The sequence below is a fragment of the Gnatocerus cornutus genome, chromosome 9 (genome assembly GCF_029298725.1).
Source record: "Gnatocerus cornutus isolate USDA-ARS CGAHR chromosome 9, icGnaCorn1.1, whole genome shotgun sequence".
Lineage (NCBI taxonomy): Eukaryota > Metazoa > Arthropoda > Insecta > Coleoptera > Tenebrionidae > Gnatocerus > Gnatocerus cornutus.
In genome coordinates, this window is record NC_142241.1 from 7,092,031 (window position 1) to 7,113,630 (window position 21,600).

Sequence of the window (21,600 nt, forward strand, 5' to 3'; positions counted from 1 at the left end):
TTTAATTTTAAAAAAATGTGATTGAAAAATTAATAAAACCAACAAAAATTGAAATTTGGTTCCAAACTGTCAAAAGTTAATATGGCAACGTTGTACGACTCATTCATCCATCGTCGGCGCATGCGCTGTTATCTTCAATAATTTTTATTTTGTAATATTACTTTGTAAAATAATTTAGCGAGTCCAGTAAGTAAATTCCATTACATTTTAAACAGTACAGCTAGAATCCTCAATTTTTTCAGATTTTTTGTGTGGAAATATGTAATCAACCACTTACAGTATTGCCTCTTATCAGTGCACATTTATTTAGATCCAAGTTTATATCCAAGAGTCTCTGAGTCTCCCTTTACTGTATTTGTGGAAGTCCCTTCAAGTCCTGAATTGTTAAGAATACCGAGGTGAGTTTATTAACATAATTTACATGAAATGAAAAATGAATGAACTCCTTTGACTGTTGAGCCAGAAAAGCGTGAAATTTGATGTTGTTGAGGCTCAGACAAAGTGTGGGCCCCCACAAATCATTGATTCAAGTGTTTTTGTTGCAAATAAAACGATTTCATAGGGAACAGTTTGTTTGTATACTGTAGCAAATCGTTTTTTGTCAAGCGTTATTTGAAACGTGCCCGTGCAATGTGAACTTGGTTGTATTTTTAAGCACGATTTTGATTGTTTTTTTGGTTTCTTTTTGTAAAATTTTGTTAATTCAGGGGCGGGAAAAGCGTTCAAAATGTCCCCCTTTACCCCGTGCCCATGTGCGCATGCGTCACAATTGTCTCAGGTTTATAGTGAATAACATAAAATAAACTTTTCACGAATTATTTTATAACAAGACTGTATTGAACACCTGTTTGGCGATTGATTGTACATTTTCTAGACTTTTCCAAAGTGTTTTTATATCCAGCACGTAATGTACAAACTGAAAATCGTGAAACTTGTGAATGTGTTTTTTTACTTTAAAAATCGTAACCGACCTCGCATGGATGTAAATAATTTTATTATTTATTGTACAGGGACGTACTAATTACATAATAGGTGAGGTTTAGTATTTAAGATCTTTTGTTTATATTGAAGGTTAGTGGAAACAGGTCCGTAACGGACCATTTCTCAACTTAAAAAAAAGCACGTAACATTCATGGGAGCAACGTCATTGTACCACACTGAGATTTCCATGGATGTTACTTTTTTTGTTTGTGTAAATGAAATGTACCCAAAGAGGGTTATAATTTGCAGAGATGTCGTCATCTGGGGTTACTGAATCAGGGGACATGGGCCAGTCTGTCCCAGAACTCAACACAAACACATCCGAAAGCTTCCCTGCACCGACATCAATATCAACCAACCCCATGAAAACTCAGGTGGTTCCATTGGTTTATATTCAGACACAATCTAAGTTACCATTGTCAATTGCAAAAACCAACATGGTCAATACAGTACCACAACTCCAATTCGCGACACTTCCACCCAACATAGTTAATAAAAATCCCCCAAGTAGGTCTGGCCAGGGAGTTATTCTAACACCGGTCAAAAATGTAGCAAAAGCTCAGCAGCTGGTGATTCACAAACCTAACAGTATGCAAACAGTGACGTTATCGTCAGGCTCAAAAATAGCAGGGACTTATCTGACGATGATTAAGCCCTTGGCGAAACTTACAGAGACGAAGAGTGAAGGGCAAAAGCTCATGATAGCCCCCATGCCGAAAGTAATAAAGAACAGGTTACCAGTGACTGTCACCACAAACAGTTTACAACAAAAAATAGCCTTCATGCCTCTAACAATACCACAAGGAAACAATGAACAAAATAATAAACTTTTCAACTTAAAAATAGCAGATGGTAAGGTGCAAAAAGACCAAGAAATCGCACCGAAAATAGAAGAAAACGAAGAATTATCTCGCGATCTTCACTGTGATGAAGTTATAAACTTGGACAGTCCAACTAAGAGTGAGAAAGAATACGAATTATCAATCATGGAAGACTCAAACTCCAAAAACGACAGTTTTGGGTTTAATTTTGAGCCTCTAGTGGAGAAACGTAAAGAGGTCCTGCCCAAATTCTCTAAACATGGCGTCTCGATCCTTAAAAAGAGTTATCAAGGTGATAAGCCTCGCAATACTAATACTAACCCACTTCTAGATCCTGATCCTGTAAAGTCACAAAAAACAGAACGCAGACGGAAATCGAATTTTTCATACCGGAAAGACTACGACGATATGGAAGTTGTAGAGTCCAAGGAAAAATATAAAATTGATTCTGATGTTACTCTGACCAAATTGGATAATTCTGAACAGATGGAGGACATTAAAAAAGACGACTTTATGGAGATTGAAGTCATCAAAGAGAAGAAAACCGACATAAACATGAACGATGATTTTGATTTACAAAAAATCTTGAAGTGGGAGGAGGGCGTCGGGAGCTTACCAGGAAGCGACCTTAAATTCATCGTCAATGAATTCAACTTGATCGAGTACGTAACAAGGGAAGAGTACGATAAAATTGTAGAGAAGAAACTCAGCAAGGCCAATAAGGTAAAACCGCACATTTCAAAAGTTTACTTTTAACTGTGTTTTTTTTTCTCAGCCAAAAAGCGAGTTCCAAGAAGATCTACGTTGCGTGGAATGCGGCTGCTACGGCTTGCCCTCCGAATTCATAACATCAAAATATTGCAGTCTTGATTGCCAAGAAAATGGAAACACCAAACTCCAGAAAGAAAAGGACCACAAGAACAAAAAGAAAAAGAAGAAAGGCGGTTTTCCCCTTAGAAAAGTAGAATCCGATCCGGTCAGTCCAAGCGACGACGACACCTCAAATGAAAACTCTCAAGACAAATACGCCTATCCATGGACGTGCTCCAAAAAAGGTTTTTCATGGACGAAATATCTAGATCATATCAAAGCGAAAGCCGCTCCTGTAAAACTCTTTAAGGATCCGTTTCCTTACAATCGCAATGGGTTTAGACCTGGAATGAAGCTTGAAGGGATTGATCCTCAACATCCGTCGTATTTTTGTGTTTTAAGTGTTGCTGAAGTGTGTGGATACCGTCTGAGATTGCATTTTGATGGATATCCCGATAGTTATGACTTCTGGGTGAATGCAGATAGTATGGATATTTTTCCACCAGGATGGTGTGAGAAACATGGACATGTTTTACAAGCACCGCCAGGGTATAATTGTGAGAATTTCAATTGGGTGTTTTATTTAAAACACACCAAGTCTACAGCAGCGCCGAAACATCTGTTTGTCAACAGAGCCGGAAGTGTAAGTCGCTCAAACCCAATTACCAAATACTTAAATCTCATTTCAGGCTATTTGTCCCAACGGATTCCGAGTTGGTATGAAGTTGGAAGCTGTGGACAGGAAGAATTCCTCATTAGTTTGCGTAGCTAGCGTCCGAGACATGATGGACAACAGAATATTAGTTCATTTTGATAGTTGGGACGATATTTATGATTATTGGGCCGACCCAACATCACCCTACATCCATCCAGTGGGTTGGTGCGATCAATATGGTCACAATTTGACACCTCCAAACGGTAAAAGAACTTCTCTTTCAAAACCACTGAATCCGTTGCGTTATTCTGTAGATTATCCAGACCCTGAGAATTTTTCTTGGGAGAAGTACCTGAAAGAAACGAAATCCGTGGCAGCTCCAGTACGCGCTTTCAAACAACGCCCAATCTGTGGTTTCAAGCGAGGAATGCGCCTAGAATGCGTCGATAAACGAGTCCCACAATTGATAAGAGTAGCTACGGTTGATGAGGTCAGAAACCATAAAGTCAGGATACACTTTGATGGTTGGCCCGATCGGTATAGTTACTGGGTGGACGACAACAGTGTTGATATACATCCAGTTGGGTGGTGTCATAAAACTGGACACCCTATAGAAACACCATTGAGTAAGTCTTCATTTTAAAAATTTTCGGTTGTAACTTGTGATTGATTGCAGCTCCTGATGACGTGTACGACTTCCTTGAATGCCCAACTGTTGGCTGTAGAGGAATGGGACACATTCAAGGCCCCAAATTTGCCACTCATTCTGAGCAAAAATACTGTCCTTACGCTGAAGATAACATTGACTTGGATAGGATCCTGCCAGACAGGTTATTATCGCCCGACCGACTGATCGAGGCTGTTGTCCCAGTATCAAGAGAACCGAAAGAAAAAATGTGAGTTGTCACTAAAATTGTCTAAAAAACGAATGTCGTTTTTCAGAAAACCGAAATTAGGCCGCCCTCCCAAGTTTCCTCGAGTAGAACCCATCCCTAAAGAAACAGACGAGGAACCAACAAAGAAACCTAAACGAAAATACAGGAAAAGATTAAAACAAACCATTGATGAAGACGAACCGAGGTTAAAAATTATCAAACTCGAATCGTTCATCGAAGAATCCAAGCTAGAACCTGCCACTAAAGAGTCATGGACAAGACACAGTCGGTTTTTAGAAGACTACCTAGAAAACGTCGACAACTCGTTTCATCAGTGGAGTGTAGACCGAGTGTTTGAGTTTGTGTCTTCTATTCCTGGCTTCTACACTAGAGCTGAACTTTTTCAAGACATGGAAATTGATGGAGAAGCTTTCCTATCGCTCAATCAAAGGGATTTAATTGACATCCTAAATGTTAAAGTTGGACCTGCTATAAAATTGTACAATGTGATTCTTTTGTTGAGGCGGAAAGTGAGTCATTTGTTTTCATAACCGTTTATGTCTTTTTATCAGAAATCGTTATATCGTTTTACATTGTAAATAACTTAAAATATATTCCGTACGTTGTAAATTGTTTTTTCATGGTGCCCAAACGGAGTTATTTTGTATTTTATTTATTATTAAACAGTTTACCAAACCGGCTACGACTAAATAAGGCTTCCTTAAGTCTAATTTTATAACATTTCCGAACTCTAAAGTCGGAGTTAGCCAGATTATCAACTTATCAATCTCTGATAGCAGTTACCGCAGTTACCCAAAAAATTTAGTGACTTTAGATTTTCCCCTAGTTTGACCTGCAACAGAAGCGACATCTATGTGGTGTGTGACCGGCATTTGAGTGTTTATTATTGTTTTTGCTGGATTTTCCTCACACATAACGCATTAATTTAGCACAATCATGGAAGAAGAAGATCCAAAAGAATACAGATGGGAAACTGGCTATGAAAAGACATGGTAGCGTAAATTCCCCTCATTAATTAACCTAAGAATTTTTCTTGTAGGGAAGCAATCAAGGAGGATGACGACGGGTTTCTCGAAGCCTCCGTGGCTGACATTATTCAAAGAGCTAAAAGAAAGCGCCAAGCCCAAAAACAAGGAAATTCTAAGCTTGGAATGATGAGACACTTGTTTGTGGTCTTGGACTGCTCAGACTCTATGTCCAGTCAAGATCTGAAACCCACACGCCACTTGTGTACTCTAAAAGTGGGTATAATATTAGTAGAAGTGTATCATTGACCAGTTACTCTCTAGATCTTGGAAAACTTTATTGAGGAGTTTTTTGACCAAAACCCAATTAGCCAAATTGGTATAATAATAATGCACAACAAACGCGCGGAAAAAATAAGCGATTTAGCTGGAAATCCAAGAAAACATATCAAAGTTGTCAGCGGCTTAAAACACACGTCTCTGATTGGAGAACCCTCTCTACAAAACAGTTTGGAAATGGCCCTAAAAGCTCTTAAGCTACTACCATCACATGCCAGTAGGGAAATTTTAGTTATAATGGGAAGCTTAACCACCTGTGATCCTGGAGATATCAATTCAACCATTTCTGTAAGTTGCTACCAACAGAAGACACTGCTGTAACTTTTCTTGATTAGGTTTTAAAATCAGAAGGCGTGCGCTGCTCAGTTATAGGACTAGCTGCGGAAGTTCACGTCTGTCGCCGGTTAGCCGATGAAACTGGTGGTTATTACAACGTAATATTGGACGATTGCCACTTTAAAGACTTGTTGTATCAACAAGTGGACCCACCACCTGCTGCCCTTACTTTAGAATCGAATTTAATTAAAATGGGGTTCCCTCATCAGATGTCTGCTGAGGGTACTGAAGAGCCCCTTACTATGTGCATGTGGTGAGAGTAATCATTTTGTTGACTTAGAAATAGAAATTGATTTTTTTTTCCAGTCATGTTGATAGCGCAGATGAAGGTAGCAAACTCAACACGGGGGGCTATTACTGCCCCCAGTGCTATAGCAAGTACTGTGAACTACCAGTAGAATGCAGAGCCTGTGGTTTAACTCTAGTCTCGGCTCCACATTTAGCACGATCATATCACCATTTATTCCCAGCGGCAAACTACGACGAACTTCCGTTTGAAAATCAGACTCCAATTTGTTTTGCATGTCAGAAGAGTTTTGGAGATACTGAAAAACAAGTAACTTTCCCATGTAGAGTAGTACTTGTGGTAATTCGATCGTTTTAGGTGTACCAGTGCCCAAACTGCCAAAAAATATTTTGTATCAACTGTGATATCTTTGTCCACGACATTTTACACACTTGTCCAGGCTGTGCCACGAATTTATCAACGTTCCAGATAGCGCATTCAACGTAATAGTGACATTAGTTTAATTAATAAATGGAAAATATTACATTAATGTTACATAATTATGAAAGAAAATAATTAAAATACGTTTTTTTTTTTATTGTGTTATACTTATTTCTTCTTAAGAGCCTTGATTCTGTTATCAAGATTCACGACAGTAGAAGTAATTTCGTTAAGATTTGTGGCGAAACTCTCCTGGATTCCTTGTAATAACGTTTTGTTATTTTGCACGTTTCCGGCCATTTCGGACTGCATTGTTTCCACAAGGGTCAAGGTTTTTGCAAAGTCGGTCGCTACAAGCAATAAAAACAAGATCATTATAACAATCCACATCAAGGCTTACCTTTATTATGTAAAGCTTCCAAGGCTTTTAGACGCTCGATTGTCTTGGGCAACAATGTGTTTATTTTTTCACTGTTTTTCACCAGTTCATAGAGTTCCAAAATCTAGAAAAAAAAGTGCAATTCAAATTTCCCTCCATGACGAAAGCGCCATCCCACACGCTTATCATTCGATTCCGATAAAAAAATACGATTTGATAACTTTGTTTATTCGATTATTGACAACATAAAATAACGAAATTCTTAATTTGCGTCGTCCAATTGCGCAAAGCTGAACATATGCCGGGAGAGGAATGCATCGATATCACGTTGGCAAAATTCCTGTGTACCGATAACAGCGTTAAAAACAGAAAAACTGGCCCCAAAGCCGCAAAACGAAACTTTCCATTCTTGTGACCTTGCATGACGAGCATCGATCGCGTAACGTACCATTTGGCGTTCCCTTCCCCTCCTATAACGGGAACGGAAACGCAAAGGTCATACAAGTTCAAAATTACAGTTACCGACGCCGCGTTGACGATAAAACATCGCGTTCTGGCGTTTTACGTTAATATCATTACCGAAAGTTATAACGATGAACCATTCTACCGCCAAAGTAGATGGTGATGAATACTTGGTTTCTTTGATTGCGAGACATCCTGGAATTTACGATAAACGTCACGATCATTACAAGGATTATCAACGGAAACAAGAAACTTGGGACGCCATCGCTAGCGCGCTAAATTTGGATGGTATGGTTTCATTCTAACATAGCAAAATAAACGTAAACGGGAATGATAACGCGTTGATTTTTTTTCGTTTAACTGAAAATAAAATACTTTGCAGCTGAGAGCGTTAGACGACGATGGGAAAATTTAAGAGATAGATTTGTCCGAGTTTATAGGGAATATACGAGCTCTGGCAACAGTTCTTTGGTTAGAAGCAAATTTAAATTGTTTGATCAAATGCTGTGGCTAGCTCCACATATACGGAAGCGGAGGTGAGTTAATTCCAAAAAAAAAGTCAACATCTTAAACGCTACTTTTATCTCTCAAAAAAAAAGAAAAAGTAACTTAAATCTTTTCTTAGGATGACATCGTCAATCGTCTTTATGAAAAACAACAAATCTGCTCTTCAATCCCAACTTCAAACGCTTCAGATGACTGTAAATGATGACACTCAAAGCAGCGAAATGCAGGATCTTCATGATACCCTAAATGTAAAAACAGAGACGCAGTCTAATGCTTCAGATATAACATATCAGGAGTCCTTCTTGGATAAAGAAGCGTTGTTATCTACTACATCTCCAGGCGATGCTGTTTCAGTTCACAACGACAGCGAAATAATGAATAAATCTGATCACTATTTCATGAAATCTGTGATATATGAATGTCAAAGCATGCCTCCAAGGAAGAAAATCAAGTTTAAAAAAGAGGTGTTAGGACTACTGGAGAAGTACTTGTACGACGACGATAAATAACTCGTTTTTTTGTTTGTGATACTTAAAAAAATTGTCCATTCCAATTCCTACCATGTAAATAAAATCATATTTTTGTAACATACCATTTTATCCTTCTCTTCATCTTGTGCCAGCTGCTTCTTCTTTTCAGCAATGGCATCAAGTTTTTGTTGCAAACAAGCCAAACGTCCCTCAATGTGATCCAACTGTGATGAATCTAAAAGACTGGCAGTTGCACTGAGATACTGTGCAGTCTCTAACAGAGTTCCTTTATTTGTTACCGACGTGAGTCTTGCCAATTTATCATTAGAGTTCCCTAGAACTGTTTCTAAACGGTGCAATCTACTTTCTAACTCTGCAACTCTGGAAGTTTGGGCTAGTCTGGCCTGCTCTGGTCTGTAACTCAGTTGATAAACAACACTGGAACCATCATCACTTTCAGCCTGAGATTCAGTTTTCTCCCTTGCATTTGCTTTAAACTGCTCTAACTGGGTCAGTAGTTTTCTGAAATAAACTAATTAGTTTCAGTTACTAGAAAATGATGACTGTACTTTATTTTAGTGCCCTGTGGATCAGAAATGCTGGACACAACTTCATTTCCTAGAGCTTCTTCTAATTTCAAATCAGCCAACTTTTTGAGAGCTTGTTCAACTTGGCTGCTCAAAACTTGGCAGTTACTCTCTTCACCTTTCTTTTCACTCTGAATTTTATTGACCTCTTCTAGCAACTCTTGCGTTTCACATTGAAGCCTTCTATACTTCTGTAAGGGCGTTTCTTTCTCACCCGCACCACCCAATTCCCAGTCCCCAGACTGAGCGTCGTAACCAGTTCTGATACTCTTACTGATGCGTTCAGAAAAATCAACATTATTAGCCCTCAAAAACTTCCCTTTAAACTTATTAAACGCTTCGTTTGCCGAAACGTGGATCTTCTCCACCGTATTGTTTTCTTCTTCGAAAAAATCGGTGGTTTGTTCCGATTCCGGCAAGTCATTAGTTTCATACACGTCAGGTTCATCCAGTGCCTTAAAAGGAATGTCACAAATTGAGTTTATTGACAGGTTGTGCTTACAATTCCTGGTAAATCGGCGTACTTTGGATCGGCCATTGCGTGTATTTTAATATTTCTATTTAAATTATTGATGTTATTTTCAAAACTAACCTTGGTGACTCACTGGGTGTCAGAGTGACAGCTGTCAGTGTCAAACGAAAAGTCAGCCTGAAAAGTCACTAAACGTCTAAACCCGCAAAATTTAAAACGACACTGTAATGTCGAAAATCAAGAAACTGTCGCTTTCACCCATAGAAGAGTTATCAAAGTTGTCTCTCTCCAAGTTTTGCTACAAGAAATTGTTTGAGATAGAATTCCTGCAAGCTTTCACAACAAACGACGTGAAATTCGTCAACGAGATTGTTGAAACAGGAAAAAAGTATGAACCCATCTCTGAAGTTTATTTCATTACATATCTCGATGTTTGCAACTTGATCGAAAGACTTTCTTCAAAGGGCACCGATGTTAATTTACCAAAGTTTCTCAGAGTGCCCGCACCACAAATGATATTCAATGAGTTAGCAAGGCCGGAAATTTCGCCCTATTTTTTTGCACTGATGACGAAATTAAAAATCATTGAAACGTTGTACGAAGGATACACTCGTGAGGTAGTTAACATGCAACGCAGAAAACAAATCGAGGGAGAGCTGAATGAACTACTAAAGAACTGTGAAGGGAAAAAAGGAAAAAAAGGTAAAGCGAAAGGCAAAGGTGGTAAAAGGAAAGGAAACAGTGATAAAAAAACAAAAAAGTCGAGTTCTCGCAACACGAAAAAAGAACCTTCTGAACAGATCATTGTTGACGACTACACTGAGATTAAAGTTGAGGAAAACGAAACAATTTTTGACTACAACGTTGATAACCACTTGATTTATATAGTTCTGAGTGGGTTTCCAGATCCTCTAGTCCTCCAGGACCTTATTAAAATTAACGTGCAGGTATCCGCGATTATTGATGTTTCTTTGAATTCCTCCGACAAAGGATGTGATTCGATCGTAAAGTTACAAGAAATGTTTGATACTCCCAGAGAAACGAGCTACTTGGAGAACACAGTTTGGATGAAATACCGAAACAACGGTGATGGTGATCTCAAACAAACTCTTGAGGAACTGTTATACCTGATCAAAAGAATTAATTACATCAAACGCCAACATTTGAGCTACATCAAAAGTATTCAATTGCTTGATCTTGGTGGAGCTCCCCAAAAACTATCCTCCAAGTACCTAGAAAAATACAGCAGAATTCTTAATTGTTTCCACTGCGAACTGGTAAATGTCCCTCTCATTGTCCGTGCTTTAGTCAATGAAGTTACGTGGAGGGCTGCTGGTTCTGTTTACACTTTGTCCGATTTGAGTTCCTCAGAAAGTGAAGAATCTATTGAAAAACAAGTAAATTCTTACCAAGTACACGAAGAAGACTTCTTGAAAATAGCAATGAAAACTTATGGTGAAATCGGTAGGCGATGTTACGAACAAACTCTTGAATACATGAAGTTGCTGCAACCGTTAAGTCCATTTCCACCTCCTGTAACACGACGCTTTGAAAACCGCGCAGTTTCCACTGAAGATAAGTGCTACTGCAAAGATTCAACTGATCTCGTTGATTGTCAACACCTAGCGATGTTCTATCAAATGGAAAGACCAAAGTTCGTACCAAAAGAACCAGAAGAATATGATTTTACCGAGAACTTGGTGACGTACAATCAGAACCAAGCTTTTCTAAAAGCTATTCCTAAGGGTTCCGTCACTTTTAATCGTGCTCCTAAGGATCTGGTTCAAGCTTACCACATGAAGGAAGATTTGTTAACGTCGGTTCTTTGTCAACTTGTCTTTAAAGCAATGAAAGATTATTCCTGTTGGGACCGCTGTTTTTGTGATGATACTAAAGCTATCCTTCTATGGTTCCACGATGATTGCAATGAATTCGGGGTACACACAAAGATCTGGGACCAAAGTTTAAGGACTCCAGTTTGTTTAAGAGATTTTTGTCGGTTTGCAAGCAACGACGATAAAGAATGGTTACAGAAATACAAACTTCCAGAATATGACTTGAAGAGTGAAGAGGAATGTCCAGGTTTGGTTGATCTTCACGTATCAGAAGTATATCAAGACTATCAACACCTCTTAGAGCCCGAAACTAGCACTAGCAATGACAACAAAAAGATCCTCGATGAAATCATGGCGGAACTTCAAACATACCCCAAAAGTGACCGTCTTGTTGAACATTGCAACAATAATGGTCCTCTGCTTGGGTTTGATTTAGGTCCGAAACAGTGCCAATTAACCGGGCACACTACCATATTCCGAAGTGAAGACGATGTTAAAATTACGATCGACACCACAAGATTCATAGTTGAAGAACCAAAGTGTACCATTAATGTAGAATCTGATGGGAATGCTTTAGTATTCCATAAACAACGACCATCGGCGTTCCATTTTATTTTACAAGATGGAACCATAGTCAGTTTCGCCGAGTTTGAAAAAGAAGTGGAACTTTGTACACGGGTTCCTTCCCTTCCAGAATCTTTTTGTACAGTAGAAGAAGAGGAAGAAGATGCAATAATACCAAACTACAACGACTACTGGGTTGAAGTGTTACGAAAAAGCAAAATTTCTACAACTATCCCGAGTTTCTCTAACAAGCCCACTATTGAAGACAAGAAAGTTAAAATGGATGATAAGAACCTCGACAAGATTTTGGAACTCTTCAAAGCGGCGGTGTCCATCCAAGATCCCATCTACAAGATATCAACGAAGCCGTCAGTTCGCCGGTTGAAACGGATGACTTCACCGGTGCACCTCCCACTAGTTCACACTTTAAAACGAATTCTTTTCAAACCGAAGCCCAGAAGACGCAAAATTGGGGGCTACAGCGTTCTTAACATTCCAAAAAGTCTAGAGATGGTACCAATGAAGTACGACTTTAAGATCATTCTACCACACGGACTGTTAATAACAACATTACCACGAAACAAAACTGTAGTTGAAGTGAAGCAGGAGCATAAATACAGCTCACATAAAGAGCAGTACCGCATTTTTTACGCAAACGGATGGATCGTGGTGAAACTTGAAAATGGCACTACCATAGCTTATTGTTCCAACGGTGATGTAATCACCCTGACGAACGAACCAGCTTCGTACAGTGAAAAATGCGCGAAAAACACCACACGTGTTTTCAAAAATGGGGATCAAAACGCGTATGAACTCAGCAGACGGAAGGACTCTTCGAATGTTGAAACAAGAACGTATTACAACTTTTCCCAGTTTCAAGATGCTCCTTACATTAACAGATCTCTTCTGCAGTTCAACGGAAAGCGGATCGATTTTTCTGGGAATGAACTAACAGAAAAACAAGAGTATTATGTGTTAAACGAACACGATTATCACGCTGAAGAGGTTTTCTTTGAACGAGAAGATGGCATGAAATGTATTAAATACAGAATGGGGCAAAACGTGTTTCGATTTCCAGACGGGACGAAAATCACTTCTTGGCCCAAAGTTGAGAAAGAGTTGATCTTCGTGACCAGCAAACATAAAAGCGAAGGTTGGGTGTCTGTGGTCATAGATTATACGTATGAGCACCCTGACTACGTCACTGTTCATTATGATCAACTGAAAGAAGGCGAAACTCAGTTGATCCTCAAAGACAGCGTTATCAATAATCACCAAAACTCTCTTTCCGTTTCCACGGATAAAAAAAATATAAATCTGGAAGTCTCTTCTGATATTATCACTTTTACGAAAGCTTGTGACTCGTGTTCAGCCGAATCTCTTACTGCAATTTATTTAAACAGCACGACAAAATTATTGGAGTGTTATGATAGCTACAATAAATACCTCTCTTGTGACTGTCTTGGACAATGCGAGATCAGTTCCAACTTCATTAAGGGACCAATTAATAAAAGTGACTGCGATCACTTTTGGTCAAATGAGAAACAAAAGTTCTTCATTCTCAATGAACGGGGACCCCCTGGGACTATGCTGTGGAAAGACAGTCGCATTGACCAAAAAATACACGAGTCCCAGATCAGTAAAAACGTCAAATATTCAAATTACATGAACAAGTTAATTAAAAAACAAACTTTGGAATTCTTCACGGATATCTTCCAAAACTTCAATGGTAGGTTCACGAGGACACAAGATAAACACGACATTTGTTTATCGAAATATAAATACCCAAATATGAATGTAAAAGTGTTCTACGTTACGTATCGGATTTTGGTTGAATTCCAGAATTTCGCAGAGCACTCAGAAGTGATTTCAAAGTTGGAGACGTATTTGGAAAGTCAAGTCCAGAAAGGCTCTCAACAGTTACTGAAAGGAATTCAAGCGCTGGTTACTTTTTACACGGAAAATTTGTTCTCTAAACAAGAGATTAGATCTTCTTATCATTCTTCGATGTTGGAACGTGACGATTCTATTGACCATAACAGTCTAAGCAGAAGTGTAGATTTTGACAAACCGACAGTACAAGATATTATTGCTATTTGGAGGAGCAGTTGCGAGAAATACAAGTATTTGATCAGAAACAAAAAATTCCCCGGGTACTTTCATTCCGACTATTATTGCAATGTGAAAAAATCTGGAAAATAAACAGGTCAGGTGCGTTCTTCGTATTGAATTCTTAACACAGTTAGCCAAAGTTACAACATAATTTATTAAATACTTTGATTAACACAATATAAAATATATAATCGGAATATAAGATTAAAGGAAAACATTAAGACAATCATTCTAATCGTTCATAATTTCTGTACGTTCTTACACTATTTGGAAGACCATAAAGTCCATAAATTGTAAAACCTGTAAAGAACTTTATAATAGTTCCTGAACTTAATATCAATGTTTTCTTAATTGTTAGTAAAAATCATGCAAAGTTAAAAAGCTGGGTGACAATTAGAACAGGAAAGCGACAACAAAGGAAATGGACAAAAGCTTTATAATCTCCATCAAATAAATATCAAAAAATCCTTCCCAAATATCATTGCAATGTCTTCTTGTATTGCTTTATTGAGATTCACTCTGTATAAAACTATCAACTTTTCTCGATTTAATACTTTTAAAAACATCATCCATGTTTCTTCGGTGTTGTAAGTGATCGTTATTTTCACTATTTTTGTTTACAATAGAACCATTGGAAATAGTCCTGTTTTTGATTGGTCCTCCTTTCTCTTTCAAACTGTCTTCTTTGCGTAGTCTAACGCTTCTAAAAATATGTTGCATATTTTCTCGATGTTGTTCTTTATAATCTGCCTCTGGGATATTTTGCGGCTTTTCCATCCCGCTATTTTTGTCATCTTTTCTCTTAAAAATATTCTGCCTATGTTGTTCTTGGTCATCCGCTGAATTTCCATTTGGCATTTTCTTTTCTTCATTTGAATCTATTTTAATCAGGGGATTTTCTTTAATCTTGTTAGTTTTGTTAATGATTGCTTCTGAAGGCAAACTGTTTGTTCTTTCTAGGAACTGGGTAAATTTTTCCTTAACAAGCTCTCTGTCTATATGGTCTGTGATAACATTCTCATTTACAAGAGCACCGGTACTTTGAGCGACAGGCTTCTTCTTCAAATCGAGAGGTGGTAATGGAGCATATCCTTCTTGAAGTTGATGACCTAATATTTCTCTGAACTCCTTGTACTGAGGAGTTCCGAATTTAATATTAGAATCTGTTGGAGACATCACCGAATTTTGGCGAGAATAATCCACTGGTGGGGTTACCGGTTTTTTAATTTCCAACGGTTTTAGTTTCAATTTCATGAAGTCAGACGCAGTGAAAATAGGCCTTGGAATGTGTTCGTTCGATGTATCTTCCATTTTTATTAAAAATGGGGGCGGCGTTGGTATAGCTGCAAGCTGCGGCGCCACACCATCCGTTTCTGTTTTTCCTTCCGGAATTGGTGTCCCATTACGATTTTTTTCACTCTCTTGACTCTCAGTTATTTGCGTTTCTTTTGGACTGTCTTCATCCCTTACCTGTTTTTCTTCATTCTCGACTGGTTGTTTTTCTTCAGCGCTCAAATGTTTCTCCTCATTCTCGACTGTTTGTATTTCTTCGGGAATTTCCTCGGCGCTTAGCTGTTTTTCTTCGGTTATTAGAATTGTTGGAATGGGCTCTTGCACCTCAACCGCAACGATTTTTTCTTCACCAGGCGCAACAGTAGGAGAGTCAGCAACGTTACTAGAAACGGGATCGGGATTGGAAGACGTTACACTATCACACGTAGACAAAGGAACATCTTTTGGTTGTACATCAGAACAATGCACATCAGCTTGAATGTTTTCTTTAAGTAAAATGTTAGAATTGGAGGAATCAGCTGAGAATTTTCTATCGTTCAGGTTTGCCTCGGCAGTCTCCAAAATCTCATCAAGATCTGCAATTACTGCAGTCGGGGACGTAGGAGGTTGCGGCGCAGGTCTTTTTTTCGGTTCGGATTTGACCTCCTCGGCGTCGAAGGCGATATTGGCGAAACCGTTGAGCTTTCCTTTCTTTGCAATGGATGAGCGACTGCTTATGCTCTCGTTTCGTACATCGGTATGGGTTTTTACAGAAAAATAGTAAGTAGGAAGGCCTGAATACCCATGCATATTATTTACAGCGTGCATTTAAAGAAAAAGAAAAAATTTATTAATTGTTTACTGACCTACTGCCATCCAGACGCCGAAACGGATCCAGGTGTTGGGGTCTAGCATCAGCATTAGGTAGATGTTTATCAGGATGCTCAACGCAGGAATGAGAGGGACCAGAGGAACCTAGTTTAAACGTTATACTACAATTACTACTACGTGATGCGCAGTTACTTACCTTGAAAGACAGTTCTTTTCTGGATTTGGGTTGAGTCACCATCGACATAAGTACTAGAACCGCCAAGGCAACAATCACCGCTGTTATCACAATAGCCCAGATTTCACCATCCCTAATCTGGGTCTTCAAACGCATGGCGCAAAGCCCGATGCCAACACACAGTACGCAGTATAAACAAACTTCAACTTTAACTATCTTTTCTGTGATTTCGGACGGAGTCTGGTGACCCCCGCAATTAAAAATCTGCTTTAAAACACTGGATGAACCATTGTCATCGTCGATTAGTTCCACTTCTTCGTTTGATTCTCCTATATCCAACCCTCTATTCTCTGAATATCTGTAACAAGAAATGAAAGAATCATGACACGTTTCGGCAGTCTGGTATTTCGTAAGACTTACTTACGTCTCATTGTCCTCCGAGTCCGAAATGGACCCTAATAGAGGCGTGTAAATGACACCAGTACTCGCTTGATAGCTGACAATGGACAACATTTATCAGGACAAACAACATAAAGCTTGAAGATGATTTCGTTATGAATTCTTACCGTAACAGAAGGACACTTGCTGCCACGATTGTGTATGCTAGTAAAGTTCCGATAGACATCATGTTAACCAACTGCTTCAACTCAAAAAGAGCAGCCATCAGTCCGGTTAAAAGTCCAGCGAGAAGTGTACCCACGACCGGAGTTTTAAATCTTGTACTGACTCGGCCTAGGAAACGGAAGATGATGTTGTCTGAAGCCATGGCGTAGATTATTCTAGGTAGCGGGAACATTGCGCCAAAAAGACTAAAACGATGGAAATATTACAAATAGAAGGAAGAGAAAGTGGGACTAACCTGGCGCATAGACCGAAAATTCCACCAATGGCCACTACCCACTTTGCCCATTCCATGCCAACGCTAGCGAAAGCGTGTGGTAGAGGTGCATTGGGGTCCTAAGACAAAAATAATGTTTTTGTGTTCTTTCTTTGGAATTCCGTACCTGTTCATAATACGGCAACATTAAAGTAACAACAGTAGATGTCCCAAAATAGGCAAGGAAAATTACGAACAATGAAGCCACAATGGCCACTGGAATCGCTCTTTTTGGGTTTTTAACTTCTTCTCCAGTCGTTGCTATACAATCGAATCCAACAAACCCGTAAAAACACGTTGCAGCACCTTTTATCATTCCTTCTACACCAAAAGGAAAAAATCCTCCTTCGCCTATCGTGGAATTGGTTGCATTGCCAGGGATTTTCCAGTTTCCAGAATCGGCTAATTGTAGATAAAATTATATTACAACTTTAAAAGCACTCCATTTTTATGTGGCCACGAAATGAAGTCAACATTTTTCGTTTATTAAATCGTGCCACTTGTAGATAACAATAAAAGAAATAACGTCATCAAATTAGTAGATAAAATGTCGTGATTTCAAACTTTTTTCTAAAAATAGGTACACAATAATCAACAGATATCTTACTTACCATGGATGCTTCCAGCGATGATGACAAAACCCACCACAATTAAGTTCACGAAAGTGAAGATATTGTTGACCAAAGTGCTCTCTTTTAACCCAAACGCCAAAGCGACGGCCAAAAGCATAGAAACTCCAAATGCAAAAAAGTCAAAATATTTGGAAATAAAAGACACATCTCCTAGAGGAGCTATATCAATAAATGTGTCTTTAAGGGTGTTATTGACGAGGGTGTCCAAATAAAGACTTAAGCCTCTTGCCACGCTCGCTGAACCTAAAATTGAATAAATTGCAGTAATTGTAGAAAATTATACAAAGTATACCGATAACATATTCTAGAATTAGGTTCCATCCTATTACAAATGCGATAAATTCCCCCACACACACGTAACTGTAAATGTAAGCAGATCCGGCTCTTGGTGCTCGGGCTCCGAATTCAGCGTAACACAGCCCTGGAAACAAGTGAAATAGAGTTTGATTATAATAAACGTTGCACTACGACCGTCTGATCAGACTACTGAATGTCTACTGGCCGCATGTTGTAATTAGTGCTGTTTTTCATTTCATTTTTAAAAAACACACAAAGGGAGATTCTTATGTAATGGGAGAAAGTGCCTACAACTTAATAATTGGTTCATTTTTATCTGTTATGAGGTTTTTTTCGAAAACTATTACGTTATAACCATTTGCACTGTTGGATATCCAAAAAGATTTTGATGATTTATTGACTGTTTGAACAAAAACGTCTGAACATGTAACAACAAATTAACAATGGACACATTATTTTTAAATATTATTATCACCAGATAAGTGATCTTTATTGATTATGAACTCATAAAGTGATGTTACTCATTAATCAAAATTTGTGTTTAATGTGTCATTAAAAAAATCTAATCAGAACACCAAAAGTTAAAGAACAAGACCTGTGAGCAGATAAGACGATTCACGGAATTTAGGACACCTCTCCTAATCCAATATAAATGGAACTTTACTGTTATTAGCAACCACCAGCTGATGACCTTATCTGTTATTATTATTGAATAGCGTAATTAACAATTTTTGCAAAAGTATGTCTCTGTGTCACTACTATCAGACTCGCGTAATACTTAGATAATACAGCCGACTGTGTCAAAGGTTATCCTTGTACTTCCTAAATACCTAAATTCCTTAAATAACTTACCAGCAAAAACTGAAGCAACTGTAGCTATAAGAAAAGAAAGGATAACTGAAGGTCCTGCTGTATCCTTTGCAACATGTCCAGCCAGCACATAAACTCCAACACCCAAAGTACTTCCAACACCTAGAGCTGTTAAATCAAGAGTATTCAACACTCGTCCTAACTCCGATTGTTCAGTAGACACCGGATCAAGGACTTTTTTTCTCGTCAACACTTTCCACACAGTATTCATCCTCTCAAATTTTTGAATTAAATCAACATTCCGTTCACTTCATCTAACGGCTACTACAAAAAACAATGACATTGTCATGATAAGCTGCATTTTTGATAACGACGATAACCATATTTGAACAAAACTTTATTGTTGAGGATCTGAATCTTTAAATTGTTTGTAACCTTAAACTCACCTGTTGATTGTTGACGTCAAGATTCAAACACTTCTTGGGCGTTCGGACATCCGAAGACGCAGAAATTAGAATTGCGATAAATGCGAGTGTTCACTAAGCTAAAATAATGTAATTATTATAACTGATAAGAGATAAAAAAATCCGTGACATCTGTCAAATTTAACTCATGATTATGAACTGTTTTGACAGTGGGTCCGCCCCTTTATTTTGGTTGTAAACCGGACGTGGCGGGAGGTTTGAAATTCGGAAACAGGTGATTTTAATTATTGAAATAAAAATGCAGTTTATACAAACTTTTTCTACTAAATTATTGGTCAATTTGAGCAGTAATCGTGGTTTATAAGTACATATTAAGTTTTAATAATTGAGAAATATTTTGTAATTGCTTCCTGAAAAACAATTATTAATATTGTCATTGTTTATCAAAATGGGAAAATTCTTTAGATTACGTTCTGAGATTTATTATTCAGACGCACGTGCAGTCTTAATTTTTAGTATTAAAGTTATATATTACGTAACGTAAATAAGGAAAGTATTATCAACGACCTAACGGGCTAGATTAAATACGAGACGAAGCTAAATCAAATCTCATAATTGGTAGGTATTAGGTATATTGAACAGTTTAAGCGGCCTTTTGGTCGTTGCATGATAACATAAACAAAAATAAAGCTATGTGTTTTTTTCCGGCATTTGTTATATCGGAAAATTTGTCCCAATAATTTATTTGTATCAATGTAATTGTGATAAAAACTAATCCTAAGAGTGACTAATCTTATTACATTTCAAATTACTTATCATACGTCTTTATCAGCTCCCTAACTCGTGAAATGATGACAACCCAAAATACATGATTCTGTTACGGCTGGAAAAGAACCGAAAATACGCAAATAAACGACGAAAGTTTGATCATTTTTATGAAGGATGATACAAAGCGTCGCAAAACTTGAAATTTATTTTTTTTAATAAATATTTTTTTCCGAGATGTTCCCTACACATGCTCATTAAAGCAACCGAAACTAAATCTTTTCCAAAAAACTTAACACTTTGACCCGGCGCATCCACCATTTTTATCTCATTTAAATTGAGACATTTCTTTAATGTTTCAATCCAAATCCTTTAATCTCAATAAGATTGATTTTAACCATTACTTTGCAATTTTTGCTACAATTTTACTACTATTTATAAATAACGAGATTAAAGGATTTGGATAGATACATTAAATAAAAACAGGTTTCCATTCCTATCAGTCTCATAATTCAGCTAAATGATCTAGAAAAATGAAGCTAATATTACTTTTACTACTAACATGCATCGAGTTTGGCCACCTTCATCGAGGTAAGATTACCAATTATAAAAGTTTTATTAAGTACTTTTAATTTGATGAATTAAGCCTCTCGTATAATTGGTGGAATCCCCGCTCAAGCAGGACAATTCCCTTGGCAAGCAGCAATTTACGTCCAGACTGAGACTGGCGTATACTTCTGCGGAGGAGCTCTTGTCAACCAACAATGGGTGGTAACAGCTGCTCAATGTGTCTACGGGTAAGTTATCAATAATTCCGTAGTTAAATTCCACAAGGAAACTTTACAGAGCCGAAAAGATTACTGTAACTTTAGGAACCAATGACCTCCAATCCAACGATGAAAACAAACTAACAGTATCTACATCAATTTATATAGTACACCCGGAATATAATCCAAACACTTTAGAACACGATGTTGGTCTCATTCAATTTCACATGCCCATCGAATTCAATGACTACATTCAAGGAATCAGTATTGCAAACATGGGCCAAATTTTTGAAGGTGTTCAAGTGACAGCGTCCGGTTGGGGGCAAACAAGCGATGGTAAAAATCTCACGTTTTAACACTATATTAAGACTAGATGCTGTAGATGCTGCTGGTCTTTCTAACGAGCTAAATTACGTGGGTTTGGTTATAATATCAAACACTGAGTGTCAGATTACTTATGGGACTCAAATTAAAAATGGGATGGTCTGTGCTGTGGGCAACTTTAACGAGGGAATTTGTTTGGTACGTACAATATCATGTAAGTAAGATACTTAAATTTTCACTAAAAGGGTGACACTGGAAGTCCTATCATCAAACCTGGAATTAAAGGAGAGCCTCTTCATGTCGGAGTTGCGAGTTTCATGAGCCAAAACGGTTGCGAAACCGCTGAACCAACTGGATATACAAGAACGGATGTGTATCACGACTGGATATACAAAATAATAAGCGCATAATGTTTTTACCTAATACTCTTAAATAATTAATAAAACTGTTACTTCATGTCGAGTTTTAATTTTTTAGCGCATCCACCATTTTAAGAACAAATTCAATGACACTTAATCCCCAGCCATAAATTCTCATATCAGCTCCTCATCACAAAACAATAAACAA

At 37.9% G+C, this 21,600-nt stretch overlaps 7 protein-coding genes across 13 annotated transcripts; 5 read left to right on the forward strand and 2 right to left on the reverse strand.

The window, feature by feature from the left end:
• Positions 1 to 106: 106 nt before the first annotated feature.
• On the forward strand, positions 107 to 4,772 carry l(3)mbt (lethal (3) malignant brain tumor). 5 transcript variants are annotated; one of them, XM_088045781.1, is made up of 8 exons: positions 107 to 186; positions 243 to 398; positions 1,231 to 2,525; positions 2,578 to 3,255; positions 3,302 to 3,530; positions 3,582 to 3,893; positions 3,944 to 4,163; positions 4,210 to 4,772. In XM_088045781.1, the coding sequence occupies exons 3-8, from the start codon at positions 1,233 to 1,235 to the stop codon at positions 4,691 to 4,693; spliced, it is 3,216 nt and encodes a 1,071-aa protein (XP_087901907.1). In that variant the 5' UTR covers positions 107 to 186; positions 243 to 398; positions 1,231 to 1,232; the 3' UTR covers positions 4,694 to 4,772. The 5 variants fall into 5 exon arrangements, with proteins under 5 accessions (XP_087901907.1, XP_087901909.1, XP_087901904.1 ...); XM_088045783.1 differs by having other exon boundaries at positions 3,591 to 3,893; XM_088045778.1 differs by having other exon boundaries at positions 3,302 to 3,893.
• Positions 4,773 to 4,993: 221 nt separating this feature from the next.
• On the forward strand, positions 4,994 to 6,625 carry Ssl1 (general transcription factor IIH subunit 2 Ssl1). Its single transcript, XM_088045527.1, has 6 exons — positions 4,994 to 5,155; positions 5,203 to 5,404; positions 5,453 to 5,755; positions 5,803 to 6,056; positions 6,110 to 6,359; positions 6,408 to 6,625. The coding sequence occupies exons 1-6, from the start codon at positions 5,100 to 5,102 to the stop codon at positions 6,534 to 6,536; spliced, it is 1,194 nt and encodes a 397-aa protein (XP_087901653.1). The 5' UTR covers positions 4,994 to 5,099; the 3' UTR covers positions 6,537 to 6,625.
• Positions 6,534 to 9,527, reverse strand: DCTN2-p50 (dynactin subunit 2). The gene is made up of 5 exons (XM_088045526.1): positions 9,378 to 9,527; positions 8,858 to 9,330; positions 8,411 to 8,810; positions 6,871 to 6,973; positions 6,534 to 6,820 (listed from the first exon to the last, which is right to left on the reverse strand). The coding sequence occupies exons 1-5, from the start codon at positions 9,411 to 9,413 to the stop codon at positions 6,639 to 6,641; spliced, it is 1,194 nt and encodes a 397-aa protein (XP_087901652.1). The 5' UTR covers positions 9,414 to 9,527; the 3' UTR covers positions 6,534 to 6,638.
• On the forward strand, positions 7,443 to 8,407 carry LOC148168349 (uncharacterized). The gene is made up of 3 exons (XM_088045528.1): positions 7,443 to 7,599; positions 7,694 to 7,847; positions 7,937 to 8,407. Exons 1-3 carry the CDS (start codon positions 7,443 to 7,445, stop codon positions 8,325 to 8,327), a joined length of 702 nt encoding a protein of 233 aa, XP_087901654.1. The 3' UTR covers positions 8,328 to 8,407.
• Positions 9,528 to 9,574: 47 nt separating the features above from the next.
• Positions 9,575 to 13,948, forward strand: LOC148168350 (uncharacterized). The gene has a single exon (XM_088046196.1). The coding sequence runs from the start codon at positions 9,575 to 9,577 to the stop codon at positions 13,946 to 13,948; it is 4,374 nt and encodes a 1,457-aa protein (XP_087902322.1).
• Positions 13,949 to 14,168: 220 nt separating this feature from the next.
• On the reverse strand, positions 14,169 to 19,382 carry LOC148168351 (high affinity cationic amino acid transporter 1-like). 3 transcript variants are annotated; one of them, XM_088045521.1, is made up of 11 exons: positions 19,199 to 19,382; positions 18,795 to 19,073; positions 17,938 to 18,066; positions 17,625 to 17,888; positions 17,141 to 17,415; positions 16,996 to 17,093; positions 16,703 to 16,945; positions 16,561 to 16,632; positions 16,158 to 16,494; positions 15,997 to 16,105; positions 14,169 to 15,924 (listed from the first exon to the last, which is right to left on the reverse strand). In XM_088045521.1, exons 2-11 carry the CDS (start codon positions 19,021 to 19,023, stop codon positions 14,363 to 14,365), a joined length of 3,318 nt encoding a protein of 1,105 aa, XP_087901647.1. In that variant the 5' UTR covers positions 19,024 to 19,073; positions 19,199 to 19,382; the 3' UTR covers positions 14,169 to 14,362. The 3 variants fall into 3 exon arrangements, with proteins under 3 accessions (XP_087901647.1, XP_087901646.1, XP_087901648.1); XM_088045520.1 differs by having other exon boundaries at positions 18,795 to 19,076; XM_088045522.1 differs by lacking the exon at positions 16,561 to 16,632 and having other exon boundaries at positions 18,795 to 19,076.
• Positions 19,383 to 20,475: 1,093 nt separating this feature from the next.
• LOC148168352 (epithelial serine protease-like) lies at positions 20,476 to 21,443 on the forward strand. Its single transcript, XM_088046197.1, has 5 exons — positions 20,476 to 20,533; positions 20,589 to 20,739; positions 20,789 to 21,045; positions 21,092 to 21,231; positions 21,279 to 21,443. The coding sequence occupies exons 1-5, from the start codon at positions 20,476 to 20,478 to the stop codon at positions 21,441 to 21,443; spliced, it is 771 nt and encodes a 256-aa protein (XP_087902323.1).
• The last annotated feature ends 157 nt before the right edge of the window (positions 21,444 to 21,600 follow it).

What these genes read in the sequence shown, in the direction of transcription:
- Ssl1 (XM_088045527.1), top strand. Translation starts at nt 5,100, where the DNA reads ATGGAAGAAGAAGATCCAAAAGAATACAGATGGGAAACTGGCTATGAA. An exon ending in ACTGGCTATGAAAAGACATG is followed by an intron (nt 5,156 to 5,202) that starts GTAGCGTAAATT and finishes TTTTTCTTGTAG; the next exon opens with GGAAGCAATCAAGGAGGATG. An exon ending in GCCACTTGTGTACTCTAAAA is followed by an intron (nt 5,405 to 5,452) that starts GTGGGTATAATA and finishes GTTACTCTCTAG; the next exon opens with ATCTTGGAAAACTTTATTGA.
- LOC148168349 (XM_088045528.1), top strand. Translation starts at nt 7,443, where the DNA reads ATGAACCATTCTACCGCCAAAGTAGATGGTGATGAATACTTGGTTTCT. An exon ending in TAGCGCGCTAAATTTGGATG is followed by an intron (nt 7,600 to 7,693) that starts GTATGGTTTCAT and finishes AATACTTTGCAG; the next exon opens with CTGAGAGCGTTAGACGACGA. An exon ending in CCACATATACGGAAGCGGAG is followed by an intron (nt 7,848 to 7,936) that starts GTGAGTTAATTC and finishes ATCTTTTCTTAG; the next exon opens with GATGACATCGTCAATCGTCT.
- DCTN2-p50 (XM_088045526.1), bottom strand. Translation starts at nt 9,413, where the DNA reads ATGGCCGATCCAAAGTACGCCGATTTACCAGGAATT. An exon ending in CCACAGGGCACTAAAATAAA is followed by an intron (nt 8,811 to 8,857) that starts GTACAGTCATCA and finishes AGTTTATTTCAG; the next exon opens with AAAACTACTGACCCAGTTAG. An exon ending in ATGAAGAGAAGGATAAAATG is followed by an intron (nt 6,974 to 8,410) that starts GTATGTTACAAA and finishes TTTTTTTTCTAG; the next exon opens with ATTTTGGAACTCTATGAACT.
- LOC148168350 (XM_088046196.1), top strand. Translation starts at nt 9,575, where the DNA reads ATGTCGAAAATCAAGAAACTGTCGCTTTCACCCATAGAAGAGTTATCA.
- LOC148168351 (XM_088045521.1), bottom strand. Translation starts at nt 19,023, where the DNA reads ATGAATACTGTGTGGAAAGTGTTGACGAGAAAAAAAGTCCTTGATCCG. An exon ending in AGTTGCTTCAGTTTTTGCTG is followed by an intron (nt 18,067 to 18,794) that starts GTAAGTTATTTA and finishes ACTTGTTTCCAG; the next exon opens with GGCTGTGTTACGCTGAATTC. An exon ending in GCAAGTGTCCTTCTGTTACG is followed by an intron (nt 16,633 to 16,702) that starts GTAAGAATTCAT and finishes GTCCATTGTCAG; the next exon opens with CTATCAAGCGAGTACTGGTG.
- LOC148168352 (XM_088046197.1), top strand. Translation starts at nt 20,476, where the DNA reads ATGAAGCTAATATTACTTTTACTACTAACATGCATCGAGTTTGGCCAC. An exon ending in GCTGCTCAATGTGTCTACGG is followed by an intron (nt 20,740 to 20,788) that starts GTAAGTTATCAA and finishes GAAACTTTACAG; the next exon opens with AGCCGAAAAGATTACTGTAA. An exon ending in TTAACGAGGGAATTTGTTTG is followed by an intron (nt 21,232 to 21,278) that starts GTACGTACAATA and finishes TTTCACTAAAAG; the next exon opens with GGTGACACTGGAAGTCCTAT.